The following is a 24,411-nucleotide window of genomic DNA, read 5'->3' as shown; positions in this document are numbered from 1 at the left end:
GCGTGCAATTTCCATGACATTTTGCACGCACATTCCCACCAGGCCGAGGAAGAAATGGCACCCTTTTCACATTGGCCTATTATAGCGCTACCAGGAGGCCACAATAACGTACCTGACCTGGCGGAGACCTGTGCTCCGAGGAGCACTTTTTCTAGTTTACAATAAGGCCCACAATGGAAATAAGCTCTCTGGCTTTCTTGTGTTATCCTTATGAACTTTTGTACATACTGTATGTTTCTGCGTCAATATGTTTCTTTATCAGCTCCTGATTTCATAGATGAATACATTCAAGCTTATTTTGTCTGCATCCCATAGTAGTAGTTGCATTATAAAGAGAACAAATAATAAAACGGTTGATGAATCGTCACCAAAAAGCATTCTTGAATTATATCAACAATTAGATTAGATTTATTTTACATATATGTACATTTATTACATGATATATTCAAGTGTATTCTATTCATAATCATTTAAAAGACCAATAAGAAACATTAAAATATTAAACTCTTTGATTTACATTGTCCACAAATTAGCACATTAGATTCAAAGCTAACCATTAAAGGAGCATGCTGTAGTTTTTTGACCCAATGTTGAAAACAAACTACATCATCAGTCTAAGGCAGGGGTTCTCAACCTTTTCAGGCCGTGACCCCCCAAATGATCATTATTTGAACTGGGGCCCAACCCTGATAAGCACTTGGAATGTATGAGTTGAGGCATTACATTTTGTTTGACTCGGTTCCACAGATACATATTGTGAAAATAGCTGATCTACAAGCTCACATATTTAAATTTTTTCCCCTCTTTCTCATATTATTTGACAATTTGGCCAAGGTTTCACCATTTTTTATTGTATAGTTGGTTGATTACTTTTGATACAATAATAGTCTTTTTTCTTAGTTATTTTTTTGAGGTATTAAAAAGGTCTTAAAAGTCCTTAAATGGTCATTTCACTGTCATCTGAGGACCCCCCAAAATCATGTGGGGACCCCCCCTGGGTGGGGGTCCTGACCCACAGGTTGAGAACCACTGGCCTAAGGAGTCATGCTCCTATAATGTGACAAGGCTAAGGTGTCATTAGGCTAGAGTGACACGCTGTCCGGGTTGAAAAGGGACTGAAGTCTGCACTTTGCTTTCTCCTGTAGCACCGAACGCTTCATACCTAGAGAAACATATAAAATAACATAAAACTAACTTTTACATCCTCCAATGCAGGACTTTGAGTTTATTTATTTATTTTACTTTTCATTACACAGAAGTTTTTGGGAAAACGTATCATTTTATTTAAATCAATATTTTTTAATAATCAATTAGATTAACCGTTGCACCGTTGTGTGTGTGTGTGTGTGTGTGTGTGTGTGTGTGTGTGTGTGTGTGTGTGCGTAGGTGCGCGCGCATTACTATACTTGTGAGGACCAAACTAAACTAACAAGAGAAATTGTTGTTTTATAGTTGAAAAACAATTAGCAAAGAAATGTGTGTGTGTCTGATTCCTGTTTGTACATTTTCAGAATGATGGGGGTTCTTGAAATACATGATAAATAAAGTTATAGAACCACAGTGTGTAGAACAGTGTATTGTACTCACAGGCTGCTGTATGAGCTCCAGTCAGCCTTGCTGAGAGAGGCTCTGGTGGTCAGCAGAGCTGAGGTCAGATGAGACTGACTGAGAAGCAGGCCTGATCCACTGGACACTGGAGTCACCTGCTCACTGGATCCACCTGCTTTCTGTCCCTAAAAACAAAAACAAACGTGGGGATTGGGGAAGCAGCATTTAGTTTTTATGAACCTCACATCTGGAACAAACTCCCAGAAAACTGCAGGTCTGCTGCCACCCTTATTTCTGTTAAAACACAACTAAAGACCTTTCTGTTTGCCTTTACCTTTCTTTCCGCTGCCTTTGATTGAGTTGTTTTTCTCTTTTTCTTTTCAGCACTGTAACAGTTCATTGTTACTTCTTTTGTTTAATGCATCCTAATGTCATTGTATAATTGTGTGTCCTTTGCTTGATGCTCTGTGTAAAACGATAGTTACGCATGTAACTACGGTTCTATGAGTCCCGAATGACCGCCAGAGGCGGTGCTTAAAGCACTGAATGGTTCCCCTTCGCGCATGCGCAGTTCGAGTATTGTATACCAACAACGTCACTTGTGACCCCTGGATGACCCGGAGGAGACTATATCATCCGGAAATCATCAAGGGATCTTTTCCTACAGAATCTTCTCGCGAGAACACGAGGATTCTGAGTGACAGAACGCTCTGGCGGTCATTCGGGACTCATAGAACCGTAGTTACATGCGTAACTATCGTTCTATTTCGTCCCTGCTAACCGCCAGAGGCGGTGCTTAAAGCACTGAATGACTTATACCAAACGAGTCACGAAGAATCCTGATTACCAAACTCAAAGAGTAGAATCGGAGGACTCTGGTAAGAGGACCACGCCCAGTGGATGGGGAGTGGCAACATTCACCCAATAGAACCTGGAGAACGTGCAGGTGATGCCCGTGGGGCAACGGCACCAATATCCTCCAGGGGTACCGCTCTCAGGGTAGCCCATGATATGAGGACACTCCTGGTAGAGTGGCACCTGACGCCAGATGGCAGCGGACGATTACTCGGCCCATAGCGTGATTGATGGCATCCACAATATAGTGGGACAGGCGCTGTCTGGAGAGAGCGCAACCTTTGTTAGGGCCACCATAAGAAGAAAGCCGTTCTGACCGCTTAATGCACGCATAAGGTCTGACATAGGCTCTCAGGGCCCGCACAGGGCAGAACAGTTCCAGCTTGCCCATCCACTCTCCTGGTGGAGGGCTAAACTGTAGCCTTATAGGCTGGTTGAGGTGCGAATGTGACAGCACCTTCAGGGAGGAACGCTGTGTTCGGCCACAGAGTGACGCCGTCTGAGTTCCACCTCGGACGCAAGTCATTGACAGACTGGGCGTGCAGCTCGCTGACACGCTTCGCTTAGGTTAAGGCCAGGAGGAATGCAGTCTTACATGACGCCCACTTGGGAGTCATGGGAGATCCCATGCTGGAGTTCCCAGGGCTCTTGGAGGATGTAACCTCAGGGCCCCCCTCGGGAAGAGGGACACTAGACCGTGGCTTCCCCACTGTGGCTGTGCCATTATAGATTCTAGCATGCCAATATGATATTGCTGCTAGTATGTACACTCTTAGAGTAGAAGGAGCTCTTTTATCGGCCCTTGTCTAAGAGGGACTGCAGAAGCTCCAGAAAAGTAGGCCCAGAGCAACGCACTGGGTCTTCACCCTGACCCATACACCGGTTGGAAAACAGCTTCCGTCTGTTATCATACTGTAGCCTGGTGGATGGTGCTCCTGCATTCAGGATGGTGTGCCTGTAATGCACAATCTATGTAATGCGCTTTGGATAAAAGCGCTATATAAATGCCCCATTTACCATTTATGCCTGACTGGGTCCGCACGGCTGCTCAGCAGCGGTTTGGGCCCTCCGGCAGCCAAACACACAGTCAGGGAGGTGTCGAGGATTGGGATGCCAGATCCGACCTCTCCTGTCGGGGAGGCGCCATGGCGCCCTGCGACTGAGTCTGTGCAACAGAGGAAACAAGTCCTCCCTGGCCAGAAGGGGGCCACCAGCAGCATGGTGTGACCCTCCCGAAGAGCTCTCTGAGGCGCTGGTCGTATCAGAGGAAGCAGTGGAAAGGCATATAGAGTGCCTCTGGCAAAGGGTGAGCCAGCACATCCTGGCCCAGAGGGCTGGTTGTCCCCGCAAGGGAGAACCAGAGGGTTGACGCCTCTGAGGTGAAGAGGTCCTCCTCTGCCGCAGAGGCCCCAGGTGGTGTACACCACCTCTGGATGGAGGCTTTTGACAGGAGAGAAAGTCTGCAGGTTTTCCTGCTCTCCCGATAGGTAAATTGCCCGTAGGCTGATCAGGCGGGGGGCTTGGTCCCGCCCTGATTATTTACATTATACACGGTTGAGGTGTTGCCTTGATATGGGCCAGGGCAAGGAGACACTGCTGTGACCTCCTGATATTCCTTTGACTGTGCCGCTTGGCATCCAAGTGGCCTCTCTGGGGCAAGGAAAGGAGGTTTAAGATGTCGTCCACCCGACGGGGGGGGGGGCGGACAGGCTGTCATAGTCATGGCGTTTAAAGCCACATGAATGAATGTTGTGGCCTGAGATGGTTCTAGGCCACTTTTCTCCTAGTCCCAGATGGGCCACGTGGGACGGGAGACGTGCTGTATTTCTGGATACAGAGCCCTCATGTCTAGGGCTGCAGAGGCGCAACTGCCGCTGCCACACACCTTGTGAATGCCCTCGGGGAGAGGGAGAGCCCGAATGGTGGCACCCTGAACTGCTAGTGGTGGCCTTGATAGGCAAGACACAAAAACTGCCAGTGTTGACAGACAGGCAATGGGGACATGAAAGTATGCGTCCTTCAGGTCTATAGACGTGAACCACTCTCTGTGGGCGACGGTCCGCAGATCATCTGCTGTGGTCAACATATGAAATGGCATGACCTTCCTAAACCTGTCGAGTCCCTTCACATCCCAGCCAGGATGAAAAAACGCCTGTCGTTTTTTGTCACGAGGCAGTATGTAGACTAGAACGCCCTGAGGTGTGACAGGGGGTCTACAGCCTTGATGCCCCCCCCCCCTCTGTCGGAGGGAGGCATGCACCGTAGGCCTGCAAGCTGCAGGCTAGTCTGCTCAGCATAGATTGTTCGCTCCAACGCTTCCTGTGCAGCTGAACCAAATACTGCTCCTGGCTCCCCACGGGAGACTACGGAGAGTTCTGCTAATGCCTCAGTCAGATAGGCTGTGAAAGCCAGATTTGACGATGAGTCTGAACTAGGATCGACATCAGCTGTCCCGAGTTAGAGGGATATCAGGCCAGATGCCTTCAGTCACGCATCACCAAAGGTGATGGAGTCAGCATTCACATTGCCCTTTTGCAAAGAAGTTGAGAGGGCATGCATAAGGTGTGATAGGGAGTTGCCCTCACGACCGACACGTGCTCCGGCACCACAAGCTCTTCTAAGAAGGTCGTCCGTCACCCCGCACTGGGGTTGACGGCACCTAGCAGCCTTCCGCATTATGGGACGCAAATGAGGGGTGCGATGGCAGGCTCAATAGCCGGCATGCAACACAGGCCAGCTCTTGTCACGTCCTGCCTGGCTGACAGGGTTTTACCATAAGCAGCGTGTCTCTCAGGCAGGCCTGTAGCTCTTTTGGGTACAGGCATGAGGAACGGGGAACAGCCAGTGAACTCTGAGCTGAGTGGGAGCCCGGCTCTGAGGCCTGGGAGGCACCGCCTTCTGCCTCTTCCTTATAGACGAATCCACAGACGCGCTGCCTGTAGGCGGCCATTGCTGCGGTGTCGCGGTGCGGAGCATTGACACCGCAGCTATGGCTGCCTACAGGCAGCGCGTCTGTGGATTCGTCTATAGTCATGGAAGTGTGTAGGTGAAGCTGCCAAGGAAAGCACCTCATCCTCTGGAGTCAGCTGCATCGGAGGAGTAGGCACTTCGGCGTAAGGCTGAACGATTAATCGTTTTCAAACCGAAATCGCGATTTGAAACCACGCGATTAGCTAATCGCAAAGGCCGCGATTTTTTATTTTTTTATTTTATCATAATAAATAATTGTAATATTAATATTAATCCCAGAGCACCCGCGGGACTTGTCTCCTTCTATCCAGAGTGGCTGCCTCTCTCTACAGGGAGCGAGAGGGCAGCGCCCCCCCCCGCCCCCTCTCTCTCTCTCTCGCTCTGTCCCTCTCATAGAGTTAGGTTAAAGTTTGTCGAGCGGCCGCGTTGCGCAACTTAAGTCCCCGATGCCGCGCGTAGCGGTAAAACATTATTTTCGGTTCGACACAAGTAGTGTAGTAGTAGTGTTGCTCATATCTATGTTTGTTTCTGTAAGTGTAACTTATATTTTTCCCATCATTATTAAACTATTACTGTCGGATGCTGTGATCCAATGTAAACAACTATACGATGCAAAGCACTTCCTGGTCAGTGTTGCCAGGGTTTGAGAGAGAAATAAGCAACCCTGTCTATGAAAACAAGCCCAAAACAAAAGAAGCGACTATGAACTGTATCTTTGTCACTTATGTACAGTGGTGGAAAAAGTACTCAAATGTTGTACTTAAATAAAAGTATCAATACTGCAATGTAGAAGTACTCTCTTACAAGTAAAAATCCCAAATTCAAAATTGACTTGAATAAAAGTAGGCCTACAAAAGTATTGGTTAGTATTTTATTAGTATATTAGTATTTAAGTAAAATGTACTTAAAGTACCAAAAGTAAAAATACTAATGTTTGAAAGCAGATCTACAAGCTCACAACGCGTCGCATCGCGGCGAGTTGTGAGCTTGTAGATCGGCTATTTTCAAATTACCTAGGTATAAAATAGTGGTTAATGTAGGTTTTATAATATTATAATTTATATCTGCAAAGTAACTAGTCACTAAAGTTCTCAAATAATTGTAGTGGAGTAAAAGTACAATATTTGCCTCTGAGATGTAGTGGAGTAGGAGTTAAAGTATTGGAAATTAGAAATACTCAAGTGAAGTACAAATACCTCAAAATTGTACTTAGTACAGTACTTAAGTAAATGTACTTAGTTACTTTCCACCACTGCGTTATGTATTCTGAGTTTTTCACTTCCAAGGAGTAGTAGTAATACAATGTACAGTAGGAGAGGACTTTGCCTTGTGAGACAAAAAAGTGTTAATTTTAGTTGAATGTTAATCTACATAAGCTAAATACTGGATATCAGTAAATATGCTTCTGGAGCCATAAGTGAAAGACTTACTTATTTCACTGCTGTGAATTGTTTACACGAAATGGTAATTATTTGTTTAATTTTATTTTTATTTATTGAACTTCATTTCAGAAAAAGCTTCTCTTCTTGAGCCATAAGTTAATGACAACAAGTTCAATGTTGGGTTGTTTACAAAAATAAGCTATTTCTATTCCAGCTAAATATTTAAATATATACATGGGGAAAAAAGTACTTGGAAGATACATGTTGGAAGCAATGAAGCAATTCATATCTTTTAGTTCTCATCCTTATTTATTAGAATCTAGAACAGTAAATAAATGGTATGCCATTTGGTAATGTTCCATTACTTCCAATTACTTTTTAAACGTACACAGTGAATACTAAACTGAAGCTTGACTTTAAATAAATGTTTAAGATTTTTTTTTTTTTAATTAAAAAAATCGCAATCAAATCGCAATCGCAATATCGGTCAGAAAAATCGCAATTAGATTTTTTCCCAAAATCGTTCAGCCCTACTTCGGCGTCCTCCGATGGGGAATCGGCCGGCAGGCCGTGAGCATGGACCACCTTTGGGCCCAATCAGCAAACAGCCGATCCATCCTGGATGACAGTCTGCTGCAGTCAGACCTTTTCTTCCTGGCACGCAGGGCAAAGGTCATGGCCGTCATCCGGCTGAAGGAGCCCCACACAAGGTGCAAAAGTGAGAGCCCTCTATTGTGGTGTTACCGGTTTCTCTGCACGGTCAACGCACACCAGTCAGAACTAGCCCAGAGCGCGAACGCTACTGGTTGCTAGACTATATTGGCCGTATGCTGGGGGGAGGTAGCGCGTACGCTGCCTGCACCAGCAGAGGCTTTAATTCCAGCAGAATCTTGTCAACTCTCAGATAACCAGAGCGCGAACGTCACGGTTAGCTGGAAATGCTGCTGTCAACTGGACTCTTGAACCTGTATGGTGGGGGGAGGGAGCGCGTACGCTACCTGTACCACCAGTCGAGGCTTATTTTAACACAAAAGGCTTATAATAGCCGTTAGCCAAGCCTGGACGCTGCCATCCATGTAGCTGCGAGTGCATGTTTTTTCTCAATGCAAATGCTTATGTAGCACCTTGAGATCCACCCAATGTAAGTGGATTATAAAATCAGAGCCGGCGCGAACGCTGCTGCTAGCTCGACTTTAGAAACTGTATGGTGGAGGAAGGGAGCGTGCACGCTACCTGTACCACCGGCAGATGTTTACCTACTTATCATTGTAATAGCCGTCCATTAAGTTTGGACACTGCTATCTATGTAGTACAGTAGCATGTGATTTTAGCATTATTTGTAATGCTTATTGTAGCGCTTTTTGAGATCTATCTCAGTGAAAAGTGCATTATTAGTATTTGTATGCTTGCTTTGACCGCATAAGCAAAAACAAAACGTTACCTCCAACACGCTAGTGTAAAGTCCACAATAATGCCGGGAGGAGAGCGCTAACGCTGCCTATCCCGGCAACAAAGGTTGATCAGACGGAGGTTGATAAACAAAAGCTATACACAATAGCTGTTAGTAAGAGTTTGAGCTACAAACTACTTGCAGCTACATCAAAAAGCCCATATGCTGGAGGGAGGGCGTGTACGCTGCTCGTACCAGCTAGGCTACTGTAAACAACTTCTTCACCATTTCAGTGGTAGCAAAAGACCACAGTGGAAAGCTGCTAGTTGTACTCCATGATGGCAGCTTACATGTCAAAGAAGAAGTCCGAGAGAGGATCTCAAATGTGAAACTCCACAAACGATAGCTGTTAATAGGAGCCTGAGGTACAAACTACTTGTAGCTTTATATCATAATAGAGGCCATATGCTGGAGGAAGGGAGCACGTAGCTGCCTAATCAGCAGACAGAGGTTAGAAACCAAAAACAAGCTATTCCACAGTAGCTGTTAATGAGAGCTTAAGCTACAAATTACTTGTAGCTCTACATCAGAATAGAGGCCATGTGCTGGAGGAAGGGAGCGCGTACGCTGCCTGTACCAACTAGGCTATACGCAATATGGCTGAAATAGCAGCTTGAGCCACTGGTAGCTACCAGCTAGGCTAACAACCACAAAGCTATACACAATAGCTGTTGACTAAAGCTTGAACACAAGCTATGAACGCTGCTATAAGCTATACACAATATAGCTGTTTAATAGAAGCTTGAGCCGCCGGTGGCTACCAGCTAGGCTAACAACAACAGAGCTATACACAATAGCTGTTAACTAAAGCTTGAACACAAGCTATGAACGCTGCTATAGATTAAACACAATATAGCTGCATAATAGAGGCTTGAGCCGCTGGTGGCTACCAGCTAGGCTAACAACAACAGAGCTATACACAATAGCTGTTAACTAAAGCTTGAACACAAGCTATGAACGCTGCTATAAGCTATACACAATATAGCTGTATAATAGAAGCTTGAGCCGCTGGTGGCTACCAGCTAGGCTAACAACAACAGAGCTATACACAATAGCTGTTAACTAAAGCTTGAACACAAGCTATGAACGCTGCTATAGATTAAACACAATATAGCTGCATAATAGAGGCTTGAGCCGCTGGTGGCTACCAGCTAGGCTAACAACAACAGAGCTATACACAATAGCTGTTAACTAAAGCTTGAACACAAGCTATGAACGCTGCTAGCAGCGTGCTTATCAATGAAAAAGAAAGAACGTAACATGTTCCTTGAACGTCATCAGATCAAAGGCTAGATCGGGCTTAGAAAGCAAACGTCAGGTTATGTCCAGGCGCCTCAGTGCGGCTGCAGAGTGAGACTAGGACACTCGTTTATGACATTGTGCGTTTGTTCAACACTCAACTCTTAGCAACAAAGTGTATTTCCATACAATAGGCCTATATATTACATTCCAATAATACAAGTAATTCGATCATCTAATCGGAGCGCTCACGCTACCGTTCACAGACAAACAAAACCGTATGCTGGGGTAAGGCGGCGCTCACGCAAGCCTTTACCAACAGAGGTCGTGATCCAAACAGATATAATAATTTGAACGTCATCTTTAGTGCGGACATTACCGCTAACAACAGTGACCCACCTTTTGACCGGAGAGGGAGCAAGCCCCTCCATTGACGGTGAGAGAGATCCGACGCTAACGCGTCCACGTTAAATAACCTCCACTCATGGAGGAGATAAATAAGTCACAGCTCCTGGGGGGCGAACACTCGCTACCCCGGCCGTCCAATACGGCCACGGAGCTACCAGCGACTTTAATAATAAGGTAGGTTGCACACCAATGCATTGCATAATAATGCATTGCAATTGCAACAACTCGATGCAAACCATGTTTGCAACTCGCGCGCGAGAAGAAAAAAGGAAAAGATCCCTTGATGATTTCCGGATGACATGACCTCCGGGTCATCCAGGGGTCACAAGTGACGTTGTTGGTATACAATACTCGAACTGCGCATGCGCGAAGGGGAACCATTCAGTGCTTTAAGCACCGCCTCTGGCGGTTAGCAGGGACGAAATAGAACACATTTAATTGCCTTGTTGTTGAAATGTGACATACAAATAAAATTGCCTTGCTGCACACTGTGCTTCACTGCTTTTACAGAACCGGCTGCTAACCGGCTTGTGTTCCCACCAGTTTATTGTAAACTGGGGGCATAGCTGAATGGTTAGAGAGCCCGTCTGGGGCCAGGTTCGCAATTCCAGGCCTGGGCCAGCAATGTGTTGAATATGACTGGTCGAAGTGTCCATTTCACGGGGGACATTCAATTGTCAATGTCAGTAACAGTTACCCCTTTCTTTTCTTTTATTTTTTTGAATGATGATGTTTCGCTTGCTTTTGCCATTGTTTATGACATCTGCATCTTCCAACCTGTAGAATAGTGACACGCCCACATTGGTTCCGAGTGCAGGGCAAGAGCCATTTTTGGTTCCAGCTCCAAACCAACTTTTAGGGTTCTGAACCAGTTAATTGTCAGTGGAAACACTCTGAACTGGTTCAAAATTAGGCAGGGAAAAAAGAACGGAACCGGTTTAACCCCGGTGGAAAAGTCCTCGCTCCTGTATTAGACCCCTTAACAGACGACGTCACACTGATAAGAACCAGTATGTGTGCAATGAAACCCATTCTATCAGGTCTCGCTAGGACGCGCCTCACTAGCCAACAACACACAAGAGGGGGTTGGGGTGTGCTGAAACCAGCGCACCCTGAAACAACAGGTTGGGAATTGATTGCGTGAAACAATCACCTGTGCGTCCAGTATCAATGTTAGTAAACAAATAATTGGTTTGGGTGGGCTTTTTTCATGAGTATCCTCATGGCATCATTATATGCAACTTGCAACCTTTGCAGTAGAAGTATAAAGTACAAAAACAACTGAAAATACTCAAGTAAAACTCAGTGCTTGAGCAAATATACTTAGTTCATTTCCTCCACAGCTCTCCGGCGCTGTTGTGCACGGTGTAACTCACATTGTCTCTCCTGTGGCTGCTCTTGATGGTTCTGATCTCCTGTAGGAGGCGCTCCATCTGCTCCTGGTTCAGCTCCTCAAAGCCCCTCTGGATGGAAGGCATGTAGGCCGGGGGGAGTCGTACCGACAACCCTGTGAGGTCCTGGCTCATGGAGTTTGGACCAGAGACGCACTGAGAGTTCTGGGGTTTTACAACAAAAGAAGTTGTGTTACAGTGCCATCTAGTGGCTTTCTGGTATTCTTGTTGGTGCCTCTATGCATTCTAAAGGAGATGACGTTGATGATCAGTAATACTCACAGTGGTGGAAGAAATACTCAGTAGATTTTACTTGAGTAAAATGATCAGTACCAATATAGATACGCTGTTAAAAGTAATACGCCTGCATTCAAAATCTTAGTTGAGTAAAAGTATAAAGGCATGGTCTGCTAAATAGATAAATTGTGGTATTGGTATCAACATACTTACAGGGCCAAAGAAAAAAATATTTGTCAAACTTCATCGACAATAGCAGATCTTCAAGCTCACAGTGTGTCTAAAATAATTAAATATGTCAGTAATTTCTTTGTATTTTTTAAGTTATTTGTCATATGTGCCCTGAGCAATTTTTGATTTACGAAGCAACAGAAATCACATTTTTTACTCATATTATGTTCCAATGTTCAAAGCCAAAAACACAAAATCGTTAACCGCAATAGTTTGTGTGATCGTCAACTTAAATTCACAAATGTCCTCCTCTCACCTGTCCAGACGGTGAGGCGTTGTTGTTCCCCAGCTCTGACTCGTAGGAGCTTCCAAAGTAGAGCCTCCACAGGTTGCTGCGGTGGAGCTCGGGTTCCAGATGGCGGTGGTTCTCCGGGAGAAGAACCGCCGCCGCCGCGGCCTGGTCCGGCCCCGCCCCCGCCCCCGGCTCCGCCTCCCCGGCCGAGTCGTCCGAGCCGCTGCTGTGGTTGAGGAAGATCATGGAGCCCAGGCTCATGTCACTGTCTGACCCCGAGGTCAACTCCTGGACGCCACACGGGGAGAATAAAGACAACATTTTTACATCTTAGAGGAGGAGCTGACATGTTTAGTCCAGAGCAGAGGTACAGGCCTGTCACAATTATTACATTATCACCTAAACGCAATTATTGGAGATAATTGCAATTCATTTGCATGATTGTCGTTAACCGTGTCCATGTTGAGAAAGGTTCATACATTTTGAAAGATCTGCTATTTACACTATTTTGTTACAAATCTTTAGTATAAAATATTAAACATGCCGTGTTTTCGCCACAATACAATATTTATTTTGACTATTGGTATCATTCATTGTCAGTCATTTCTTTGTGCATTTAAGTTTCTTGTCATATCTGCCCCATGTAAATTGTTAATTGCAACTATTTGTATGACAATTAATCATCAAGTAAAATTCATAATGGTGACAGCCTAACCAGAGGTACTCAAACTTCTTTTTCTTTTATCCCAGCCATGATGATAAAATGATCATGAAAGCGACATCAGAAAGAGTTGGACAAGGGATAGAAGACATAATGGTGCAGTTTGTTTTCACAATAGACTGGTTAGTGGAGTAGGGAACAAAAAGATAAAATAAATAAAGATATCTGGTGGTTCTCAAACGTTTTAATTTCAAGGACCACCATAACTCTGTGAGGGAATCGTTAAGGAACCGGAATGGTTAAAATCCGAAAAGGATCCCTAACCCCAACGGTACTGACATGTGTGGTGCTGGCTGCCAGGCTGCCGTGTGCCGCCTCCAGCTGTCCGTTGTACAGCAGGGCTCTCAGGTCGGCTCCGGTGAAACGCTCCGTGGCGGCGGCCAGCTGCCCCAGGTCCACGTCATCGGCCAGGGGCAGGCCCGCGCTCAGAGCCCTGAGGATCTCCACACGATCCTCCTGAACCCGCCGCCAGAGGAAGAGACACACAGAGAGAGAGAGAAGGTTTTAAGGTGGTTATAGATCCAGTGTTGATTTCGTCGACTAAAACTATGACGAAAAATGTTCGTCGACTACCTTTTTTCACTGACCAAAACTAAATAAAAACTAAGCTACAATGACTAAAACTAAGACTAAATATATTGACAATTTCGTCAACAAGTACAAACAAGACTAAAATGTTAGTGAGGGACTAGTGGAGAAGAGATCCAGCAGAACTAAAAGACAAGTACATTTAAACGATTCACTCAACTCACAATATTATGATTCTAATCACGATACTACAGTAGGTTCACAATACTGCTACTTTTGATACTTTTGTGTGACGCCGTAGTATGATCAAGCAGGGTGTTAATTTACGAAAAAACACAAAAAGTTAGAATATGGAGATAAGAGGTTTTTGTTCGATATCGACGATATTATAGATATAATAAGTAAATCATAAATATATTAAATGGTTGAAATATGGTGTGCGAATACAGTGATCATTTTGAGTGAATGTATGATGTCAGACAGACCAGGTCTGGGGGAGGGCAGTACTAAAACAGTGATCAGTGAGTGTAATGTTAAACAAACAGACCAGGTCTGGGGGAGGGCAGTAGAGGGACTTGTCCAGTCTACCAGGTCTCAGCAGGGCCGGGTCTATCAGGTCTGGTCGACTGCTGGCTGCGAGCACATACACACCTGATAGCAAACACACACAAAAATATTATCACACAAATTATACCTCCGGTACTTACCGCACCTTATGTCTTCCCTCAGGTACGTACATATGTACCACACCGGATAGATAGATCATTATTTTGATCTATCTATCTATCTATCTATCTATCTATCTATCTATCTATCTATCAAATTTCTCCCACCGTTTTACACCTGTAAACCTGTGCTGTGACAATAAAGTTGATTCTGATTATATGTATTACTGGGGGTTCCTGTTGGCTCAGCCAGTTAGTACACTGTTTCCCAAATTATCAGGTCGCAGACCCAGTTTTATGGGTCGGAACTCGGAAATTAATGTCCCATTTTTTTATCCGTTTGCCAAGGCGGTTCTGAAGCAGAGCAGAGGTAGAATCACATCTCGGTACGATGGGACCCTTATGGGTCTATTCTTTATACTTTCAGAGTTAAATGAACACTCAGGATGTTGCAAGCAGACCATGGTAAACAGTATGTGTTGCTACAGTGTGAAGTGAAGTGAAGTGTTACAGTACCTTGCAGACCCTCCACCCCGTCCAGCTGTGTGAGGAGCTGGTTGACCACGCGGTCCGTCACCCCCGTGTTGTCATGACCCCTCCTGGGGGCCAGCGAGTCAAACTCATCAAAGAACAGGATGCAGGGCCTGGCTGCCTGGGCCCTGAGGGGGGGGACGGGGGGGGACGACAGCACCGTCACCACCACGTCACTGCTACCAGTTTATACAGTTACAGGCAATAAAATAACCCATTCAATCGGGGAAAGCATCCGTGTTATTTTAGATTTTAGCTACAGTATAGTATAGGAGAATAGTTCTTTGGTACAAGGGGGTCCCCAAAGTAGTTAATATAGCCTCACAATCATTTTAACCACTTTAACCATTATTTGATACTTTGGCTATTCAAAAATAGCAGATATACAAGCTCACAACGCGGCACGAAGTGGTGCGCTATGAGCTTGTAGATCTGCTATTTATTTTTTTTAATCTGAGGACCTTTTGTGTAAATCTTTGAATATATATTTTTAAAGCGAACATTTTTAACTCAAATCCTTGCTTCTGAAGGTCCCTGGAACAAAATATTTTTTGAGATGGGGTCCACGGCAAAATACATATAATTTCAGGTGTCCATGACATGAAACAGTTTGAGAGCCACTGATATAGAAACATACTGTACGTTTTTCAGAAAACTGTTAGGATTTTAATTTTTTTTTTAAATCAGCCTCAGGTTTTAATGGGTTAAAGCCTAGAGCAGGGCTACTCAACTTAAGATGGCTCAGGGGCCACTCAGCAAAATACCAAAAGTCCAAGGGGCCGCAAGCTAAAAATGACGGTCCTATTTTCGATTTTCAAGGTTAGGGTTGCCAACTCCCAGAGATTGAAATAAGGGACACCTATCCTGGCCGCGCGGCAAAGCCGCGCGGCCGGAAAAAAATGGGGGTCAAACCCCCCCAAAAACCCGAAATGCATAGAAAACTATGCATTATACCTACAATTGATGTTTGTTTTTGAAAAAAAAAATAGCAACCCATATATTTGAACGGAAATGTATATTTCTTTTCCTGTGCTTAAGGGGCCGCCAAGACGCGGGCGGCGGGCCGCATGCGGCCCGCGGGCCGCGGGTTGAGTAGCGCTGGCCTAGAGTTAGAATAGAGCGGAAAACATGTTAACTGAGCGGATTAGAGAACCGACCTTTGAAAGACGTCCCGAACTGCCTGTTCACTGGCTCCAATGTACTTGCTGAGAAGCTCAGGTCCCTGGAGAGGTAGAAAAAAAAATCTGCTATTTTCTATACTACTAGCTTTTAGATCTGCTATTTCCAACTACTACAACTTTCTACTACTGAGTAGTCTGTGAGATTGTCTCTATGTGTCTATGTGCAGGGAGTTGCTGAAAATGAGAGCTTGTGCTGAGCTACTACCCTGGGTAAATAAAGAACCAAAAAAAAGAGAAAAAAAACTGTCACCAGAAGGTCCTGGTCAAGCCATATACCTGTACTGTACCTTGATGGAGATGAAGTTCATGCCACTGTCTTTGGCCACGGCCCCTGCCAGCAGGGTCTTGCCCGTGCCAGGGGCTCCGTACAGGAGCAGCCCTGAGCAATGACGGATAGGCAGCTTGGAGAACAGGATGGGATACTGCAACGTACAGGAGACACATGCCATTTAAAGTGCACATACTGTAACCAAACATACAACAATTATATATCTTAAGGCTGCATTATGTAACTTTCCTCTTCTACCTCAGATTTGAACCCAGTTTCCAGCGCAAGTGCTGAAATATTTACCATTGAGCTAATTGATCTAATTGAGACTGCTTGCACAAAATTCATGTCAGAGTTTGTGTTTAGGTGAGGCATGACCTTTGACACAATCTAAATGTCTCAGTAGAAGAGCAGGGAGATCAAATACAACCACCGCAATTGTAAAGTTATATTGTATTAACATACTCTACCATACAGATTGGACAATATTAAAATGTATTCATTAAAAGAAAGTTTCATAGTGCTGCTTTAATGTCATGTCTTACTTCAGCTACTGTAGATATACAGACAGACAGACAGACAGACAAACAGACAACAGACAGACAACAGACGGACAACAGACAGACAGACAGACAGACAGACAGACAGACAGACAGACAGACAGACACGTTTCTTTCTTACAAGAGAACATGAGAATTTGTCCCACCGATCTACTGTAACTCCTCGGAAGCCGAGAAATTAGCTTTCTAAAGTTTCACACGAGACAAAAATAATAAAGAGGATACCTGTTTCCGGGCCTAAAAATACCAAGAGTTCCCAAAATCTGCTCTCGGGACAGTTTTTGTACAGAAATATAAAACCTGGCCAAGAGGGCAGCGTGTTCTCATACTGTAAGTGTTTACTGAAATCAGACGTCCGAGTAAAGAAAATAGTTGATTTTTGCAAGTAATTTCCCCCCTTTGTACAGTAAGGGAACTTTTGATATCTTAGTATTTAACATTTTCACATTATCCAACCCATTTAGACCTGGAACACCTATACGTTGTTCTACCTTTCAAGGCAGGAACACCTCTGTGTAATTTTAGTTGTTGCTATATATCGTATATCAACATTTCTTTTTAAGTTTGAATAAAAAATATTTTTTTCAGAAAGTTTGTCAGAATTTAGAGGCCGTTTTTAGAAACGGCCTCAGGTCTAAAATGGGTTAAAGCAGTGATTCTCAACCCCTTTCATTTATTTCAAAGACTCCCAGCATGATATTAATTAATTATGGCATGGACCCCCATTTATTATATGATTTTGAGTCTGGCCCCAATCTATACTGTGAAACCCTCATTATCAATGTAACTTACAGACACGTAAAGGGTCCATTAGGAGGTATCAATCATTTAGCTGGGGACCCCCCTGGAACCCCCTCAAGGACCCCTGGTGGTTCCCCCACACACTCTATATCCCGTTGGTTCTCAAAGTGGGGTCGGGGGACCCCCAGGGGTCCTTGGGGGTGTTCCAGGGGGTCCCTAGCAAAATGTGTTAATATAGCATCACACTAAATTTGAATCACTTTAACCTTTTGTACTTTGGCTATTCAAAAAATAGCAGATCTACAAGCTCATAGTGCAGCACTCTGTGCTGCACTATGAGCTCGTAGATCTGCAATTTTTTGAAAAATCCTGGCACAAAAATATTTTTTGAGACAGGGCAGTCCAAAAAAAAAACATCATTTTGGGGGTCCTTGACATGACATTTTTTTAGAACCACAGCTATATCCCACATGGTTTGACCGTTGTGCAGCTGACCTTGGCAGGGAGCAGGATGGCGTCCATCAGCTGCCGTCGCACGTCTTTCAGCCCCCCCACCCTGTCCAGCCCCGCCCCGCTGGGGGGGGTGTGGAGGTCCATGGCCAACAGCGAGGGGGGCGTGAAGCCCTCCAGAGCCTGCTGGAAGTCCTCCTGAGACAGACACACACCTGAGGACGGACAGACACTGTATTAGTAGTCTCGCGTAGCCAGACAACTATTCCACAATCTCCGAACGCTATATAGAGTCTGGAACTACACCTCCTGAATGCTATATAGAGTCTGGAACTACACCTCCTGAATGCTATATAGAGTCTGGAACTACACCTCCTGAAAGCCAAAGCTGGCACTTCAGTTCCCAAAAATATATTTTAAAATATCGTTACATTTTATTTTTTAATTTCCTTTTCTGCTAAGCATCAAGCTGTATACTGTAGGCTTAGATGATTTTGATTTATATTAGGATAAATTGGCGCGACTGTAAAGACAAAACGGAAGTGGGGAGGAGGCTTCACATCCGCTTTATATTTTAATCATGATCAGAGGCAACAGTGTGGCCACACAAGACTACTGTATTAGTGACGCTAGTGATATATACTGTAGATGATATGGCCCTTTAACCACTTAAACCCTACAGCATACAGTTTACTGTACTACCAGAAGTAGTATGTGGATGTAACGTCGTCGCAAAAAACGTCACATCCGTTCATCCCAACGATGGGATTTTCAGAAAAACAGCTATAACTCAGTTTCTTTTTTTTGCATTGAAAACCACCCGTTTTCAACGGGGCGTAGCCCCAAAATGGCGGATCGCGGTTGGAATGTTGTCATTCCTATGGATACACAGATATCTCCGCCAACCCACGGGGACTATTTCTTTTGGGACACAAATGTCACTTCCACAGCGTTTCAAATATGATCGGATTGAGGTAATTACGCTGGCAAGGGGATAGAAAACTATGTTTAATATCTTGGCAATCAATGTGTTAAAATCAAATCTCTTCCCCAAATAGCCGTGAAACCATGAAACGTCTGTCTTCTTGAACAGACCATATTTATAGAAACGTTACCATGTTTGAATTACATCTCCTTACCAGAAGCTCAATCCTGGACAGCCTTAATTATTCAAGCCATATTTAATACTTTATTGTACGCCAGTGTAATGCAAAAGTGATAATAGATACTGGATGTAATGATGCTCAAAATAGGGCCGCCAGGCTGAAAGTTAACATTAAAATGTGTTAATGTACAGTAGTACGGTGGTTGGTTACCGTGTCCAGTGCGTACAACACTGGCGTGCAAGCTCCTCTCTAGCAGCAGAGCCAGGTCACGGGGCACGTAACCCTCCGTCTCCTTGGCGACCATCCCCAGGTCCAGAGTGCGTAGGGTCTCCTCTGATAGGCCGGTCCTCCTGAGGATCAGACAGCGCAGGATCTCTGCTCTCTGCGTCTGAGGGAAGACATACAGTATATTGTTGTTGTCGGGCAGAAACATCATATCTCCTTATTTTAACTTTTTGTGTTTTTTTCCATAAATTAACACTGTACTTGATCATACTACAGCGTCACACATAAGCATCAAAAGTAGCAGATTGCGACGCATTTACATAAAATAACACTGTAATACTGATGTTAAGGTAAACCTGTTTAGAGCTTACTGTACCCCTCTCTATATAGCCCCACAGTGGGTGAAATATAAGAAGGAGAGCTTACTCAAACTGCAAGTAGCCTATAATGACCGTCTATGAATTCTGTTAAAGAAGCCCAGGAGCACTAGAGCCAGTGAGCTCTTTTGTACTCTGGGTTCACCTTCTTGGCTCTGCTGAGGAACCTGACCTACAAATTCATATGCAGACTGGATTGCTCCTTGAATGGAATAATATGTCTGTTGACAGACCCTGGACGTAGTTCTGTCAGGTACACTTCTACGATAAGAGGACGCTGGCGTGAGTGCCTCTCTTAGTTTTTGTTTTTTTTCTTTTGTGTTGATTTCATACATTTTCATACACATGTACACATGTGTACCTTTTATAATAGAATACATTGACTAGTCTGACTAACAACTTAAGGCCTATTTTGTACTTTGTCGCACAACAGTGTTGCACAGCAATTGCAGAAACAGTCAATATTATGGCCAGATTTGTTCCCTTTAAAATAAATTACTTTTATTAAAATGGATTATTGATTCAAAAAAGAGATAATCAATTAAATCAGTTCAAGTAACTGTTGCTCCCCTAATTGTGTGTGTGTGTGTGTGTGTGTGTGTGTGTGTGTGTGTGTGTGTGTGTGTGTGTGTGTGTGTGTGTGTGTGTGTGTGTGTGTGTGTGTGTGTGTGTGTGTGTGTGTGTGTGTGTGTGTGTGTGTGTGTGTGTGTGTGTGTGTGTGTGTGCGCTGTGTACCTGGTCAGGGGGTTGTATGTGGAGGAAGCCCTGGATGAAGTGGGAGCCCTGCACCTGGGTCAGGGAGCGGTGCAGAGAGTGTTCACTGTGGCTGGAGAGGAGCAGACACACCAGGCTGGAGCGCTGCACCAACTCATCCACTATGTCCATGAGACCTGGAGGCAGACAGGCAGGCAGGCACACACACACACACACAGACACGCACACACGCACACACACACACACACACGTACACACACACACACACACACACACACACGTACACACACACACACACGTTTGTATTACCGTAATACATTTGTGAGGACATCAACATTTTAGTACGCTTGTACAATGTATAAAAGTGACGTTTTACTCTGTGCGATGTGTTTCCGTAGGAGCGCCTCGGGGCCGTGCTCGTGCTCCGGCGAGGTGGGCGCCCCCGTCACGTGATCCAGGTCGTCCAGTAGGACCACGGAGGGCTGCCTCCACACCGCCTGCTCAAAAACCTCCTCCAGAGTCTGCCTCACTGTCTCCGCCCTTTTCCCTGGAGAGTAAATACGTTTGATCGACATGAAAAAATGAAAAACAAGTTTTGAATCAATTCAGGGCAATGAATGATTGGATTGTGGTTTAACCACTTTCAACCTGGCATCCCTATATTGGGCATAGTCATTAATATTTCCATGTGGTGAGCTTGTATATCTGCTATTTTCTCAATCCGTTACACAGTAAAATCCATAGGGTTACCTTCAACACACACTGTACATTTACTGTACGTGCGTGCGTGCTAGCATTAGGCCTGTCACAATTATTACATAATCGTCTAATTGTATTTATTTGAGATAATCGTAATTATTTTGTCATAATGGTCATAATCCTTTCCACGTTGAAAAAAATGTATACATACATTGAAAAAAGCAGAAATAGCAGATCTGCGAGCTTAAAAAGTGTGACTTTGTGACACGTTTTAAGCTTGTAGATCAGCTGCTATTTTCACGTTTTTTTTTATTACAAAGCCTAAAAGGCAATTTAAAAAAAAAACAATTATGTTCCTATGTTCAATGCCTAAAACACAATTAAACGGTTAATCGCAACTATTTGTGCGACAATTAATCGTCAACTTAAATGTTGTAATTGTGACAGCCATAGCGAGCGAGCGAGCGTGTGTGCGTGCGTGCGTGCGTGCGTGCGTATCCTCCTACCTTTGAGCTTTTTGCAGTCCACCACCTCCACATGTGCGTCCAGGTCTTCCCCAGCCTTCCTGCACAAGGCTTTAGCCAGAGAGCTCTTCCCACTCCCCTGTAGAAGAAACACATAACACACCATGTGTACAGTATGTTAGCCCAGTGCTAACCATGCCAGCTAAAGGACAATCTCTTGTCAATCTCTCGGGATGGGGGGGGGGGGGGGGGGTTAAAGGTTACCTTGCCTCCGGTGACGAGCAGCGCCCCGCCCCGGAGACCCCGTCCCGTGGACACCAGCTCTCGGGAGAGCGGACCGGCCTGGAGGCTGTAGTAGATGAACTCAAACCCAGTGGTGATCAGGTCCTTCATCCCACTGGGATCAGAGACAATTTACAATTTAGCAGATGCTCCTATGCAAAGTGACTTACATGTTTTGTGGGGGAGGGTTGAATTTGTTTACAGAAATAAATATATAGATATATTTTTTATAAGTATACCACATGGGAACTCATTTTTACAAATCAGATTTGAACCACATTCCTGGTGGTTTTAAATGCAATTAACCCATTGAGACCTGAAGCCGATTCTACATGTCTCCTAAATCCCAACAGTTTTCTGAAAAACGTATGTTTCTATATCAGAGGTGCTCAATCTTTTTCATGTCAAGGACCCCCACAATTATATGTATTTGGCCGCGGACCCCCATCAAAATATGTTGTTCCAGGGACCCCCAGAAGCAAAGATTTGAGTTAAAAATGTTGGCTTTAGAAATATATATATTCAAAGATTTGCACACATTTTCACGAATTTTCAAAAATAGCAGATCTACAAGCTCGTAGCGCGGCACTCGGTGCCGCGCTATGAGCTTGTATATCTGCTATTTTTGAATAGCCCAAAGTGTAAAATAATGCCTTTTAGCTCAAATCTAAAAATGACACAGTTCCAGGTCTTAATGGGTTAAAGTCTGATTTCTAAAGTCTCAGACTGTACACCTGACACTGATTTACACTTCCATATCATGTATTTCACAAATAAATGGGACTGGCCTGCTGTCTGAAACAAAGCCACAGAGCTCGTACTGTAAAAGCAATAAATTGCACCAGACGACGTACCCGAGAGCACTCAGACAGGGAAGATCTGAATGGAATGCGTCGCCCGGGGATTTCACTGCTGGTGGTGTGTTGACCGGCTGTCTGTCTACCTGGATGTGACCAATAACACAACTGTGATCTTTCAGAACAGACTTAAAACAAAATTCACTTTCACCCATTGCCGTCAAAATGTCTATCCAGAGGTTCTCAAACTATGGGTCGGGACCCCAAGTGGGGTTGAGGGAAGGTGACGGTGGGGTCGCACATTGACAACTGAAAAAAGACAAAATGTATCCTTCCTATCAAGTCTGTTTTTATTGATTTGAATACACTCTTTTATTTAAATGAAGATTCTGGCAGAAACACTTGTATGTAGCTTTGAAACTATGTTGATCAGACACAAAATCAGCAATTTGTAATGCACACCTGATCAGCTCAGAGACGGGTGCGTAGGCAGGGATCAGACGTATAGAATACAATAAAATGACCGGCACATCATCGTCTACACACTAAGCACAATAAGGACAACTTTATCTAGGCAAGCTAGACCTCATTCAGGCATCTGGCGTCTTTGAGATGCCTGAAGAAGGTCTATTGACTGAAACGTTGCCTAAATAAAGTTGCCCTTATTGTGCAAGTGTACAGTAGACGGTGTGCGGGTCATTTTATTGTATTCTATAACTTTGAAACTGGAAAATTGTCCCCCATAAAATGGGATCCTCCTGGTACAAAAAAAGGTTTTGAGAACCCCTGGACTATACTGTACATACAGCAGTGTTGACAGCAAATTTAGATTTCGTTTTAGTCAATAGTCTTTTGAATAAAATCCCATTTAGTTTTAGTTATATTTTAGTCATCTGAAATGTTTTAGTTTTTGTCTGGTTTTAGTCGACAAAATATCATAAGATTCGACTAAATCTACAGTTGATCTAGTCGACTAAATCTACAGTTGATCTAGTCGACTAAATCTACAGTTGATCTAGTCGACTAAAATGTATTTTGTCGGGCCTTGATTGCCTGCTGAAAATAGCCGATCTACAAGCTTGCAGCGTGGAGAGCTTGTAGATCTTCTATTTTCAGAGTGCAACACCCAAGCACAACCAAACATAAAATGACTTGTCTTTTAGTTGTACTGGATCTCTTTTCTACTAGTTCCCTCCCAAACATTTTAGTCTAGTCTTTATTTGTTGACAAAATTGTCAATATATTTAGTCAATATATTAAGTATTTAGTTTTTATTTAGTTTTCGTCAGTGAAAAAAGGTAGTCAACGAAAATTTTTCGTCATAGTTTTAGTCAAAAAAATCAACACTGACAAACAGTAATGTGAATGTTGAAGAAACGGTGACAAAGATTATAAATGTGACTAATCTGGCAGCATGAACAGTACCTGTATGGCTGCCTTGCGTAGGACAGTAGGAGCGAGCAGAAACAGTATGAACAGTACCTGTATGGCTGCCTTGCGTAGGACAGTAGGAGCGAGCAGAAACAGTATGAACAGTACCTGTATGGCTGCCTTGCGTAGGACCGTTGGAGCAAGCAGAAACAGCTGGTCGGGTGGATCGCTCTCTGGCTCTGGCTTAAGCACAGTCAACGCAAGCTCCAGCTTAGCTAAAAAAATAGTCACAAGAAAGAAGGTTAGACATTTCTTTTTTAAGATATATTTGCGGGGCTTTTCTGCCTTTAATGATAGTACACAGTAGAGAGTGACAGGAAACCGAGAGAGAGAAACACACAGCAAAGGACGTCAGGCTCAGGACTCGAACCCGCGACGTGCTGTCAGGCTGCATTAGAGCCAATATGTGGTATGCGCCTTAACCACTAGGCCAGCGGCGCCCCTGTTCGATATCTACTGTATGTACCAGTATGTACTATGTACAGTAAATTTCATGGTTGTTGATTTTCCAAACTCCAGGAGTAGTAACTTATCAGTATGATGAATTATCCTTCAAACCGGTTTCCACTCACCTTCATTTCCGTGTAGAGGGATGACGCTGCAGCGTGTGGTCAGACAGGCCAGCGGTTGGTGGCTCTGTGTGTGCAGCCAATCCAAGAAAGCCGCCTGGATGTCCTCGTCACTCTCGTCTGGCTGTGACTACAACAACAAGACAGGGTGACAAAAGC

At 44.3% G+C, this 24,411-nt stretch overlaps 1 protein-coding gene across 4 annotated transcripts in view; it reads right to left on the bottom strand.

Moving 5' to 3' along the window:
- Positions 1 to 403: 403 nt before the first annotated feature.
- Positions 404 to 24,411, bottom strand: part of pex1 (peroxisomal biogenesis factor 1) — a 30,076-nt gene continuing 6,068 nt past the window's right edge. For 2 of the 4 annotated variants that reach the window (XM_084081491.1, XM_084081494.1), the window contains 18 exons: positions 24,256 to 24,382; positions 23,792 to 23,898; positions 22,310 to 22,398; positions 21,438 to 21,570; positions 21,216 to 21,312; positions 20,387 to 20,557; positions 20,032 to 20,186; positions 18,905 to 19,082; positions 17,634 to 17,803; positions 15,857 to 15,991; positions 15,546 to 15,610; positions 14,374 to 14,516; positions 13,740 to 13,843; positions 12,944 to 13,120; positions 11,968 to 12,231; positions 11,229 to 11,408; positions 1,588 to 1,733; positions 404 to 1,162 (listed from right to left, as the gene is read on the bottom strand). In XM_084081491.1, the coding sequence (XP_083937617.1) occupies positions 1,078 to 1,162; positions 1,588 to 1,733; positions 11,229 to 11,408; positions 11,968 to 12,231; positions 12,944 to 13,120; positions 13,740 to 13,843; positions 14,374 to 14,516; positions 15,546 to 15,610; positions 15,857 to 15,991; positions 17,634 to 17,803; positions 18,905 to 19,082; positions 20,032 to 20,186; positions 20,387 to 20,557; positions 21,216 to 21,312; positions 21,438 to 21,570; positions 22,310 to 22,398; positions 23,792 to 23,898; positions 24,256 to 24,382 (2,526 nt within the window). In that variant the 3' untranslated portion in view covers positions 404 to 1,077. Of the gene's footprint in view, positions 1,163 to 1,587; positions 1,734 to 11,216; positions 11,409 to 11,967; positions 12,232 to 12,943; positions 13,121 to 13,739; positions 13,844 to 14,373; positions 14,517 to 15,545; positions 15,611 to 15,856; positions 15,992 to 17,633; positions 17,804 to 18,904; positions 19,083 to 20,031; positions 20,187 to 20,386; positions 20,558 to 21,215; positions 21,313 to 21,437; positions 21,571 to 22,309; positions 22,399 to 23,791; positions 23,899 to 24,255; positions 24,383 to 24,411 lie in introns of all 4 variants that reach the window. The other 2 variants (XM_084081493.1, XM_084081492.1) reach the window with 2 other exon arrangements.

This window comes from Gymnoscopelus microlampas (assembly GCF_963454915.1).
Source record: "Gymnoscopelus microlampas genome assembly, chromosome: 15".
Lineage (NCBI taxonomy): Eukaryota > Metazoa > Chordata > Actinopteri > Myctophiformes > Myctophidae > Gymnoscopelus > Gymnoscopelus microlampas.
This window is presented reverse-complemented; position numbering and strand designations above follow the sequence as displayed.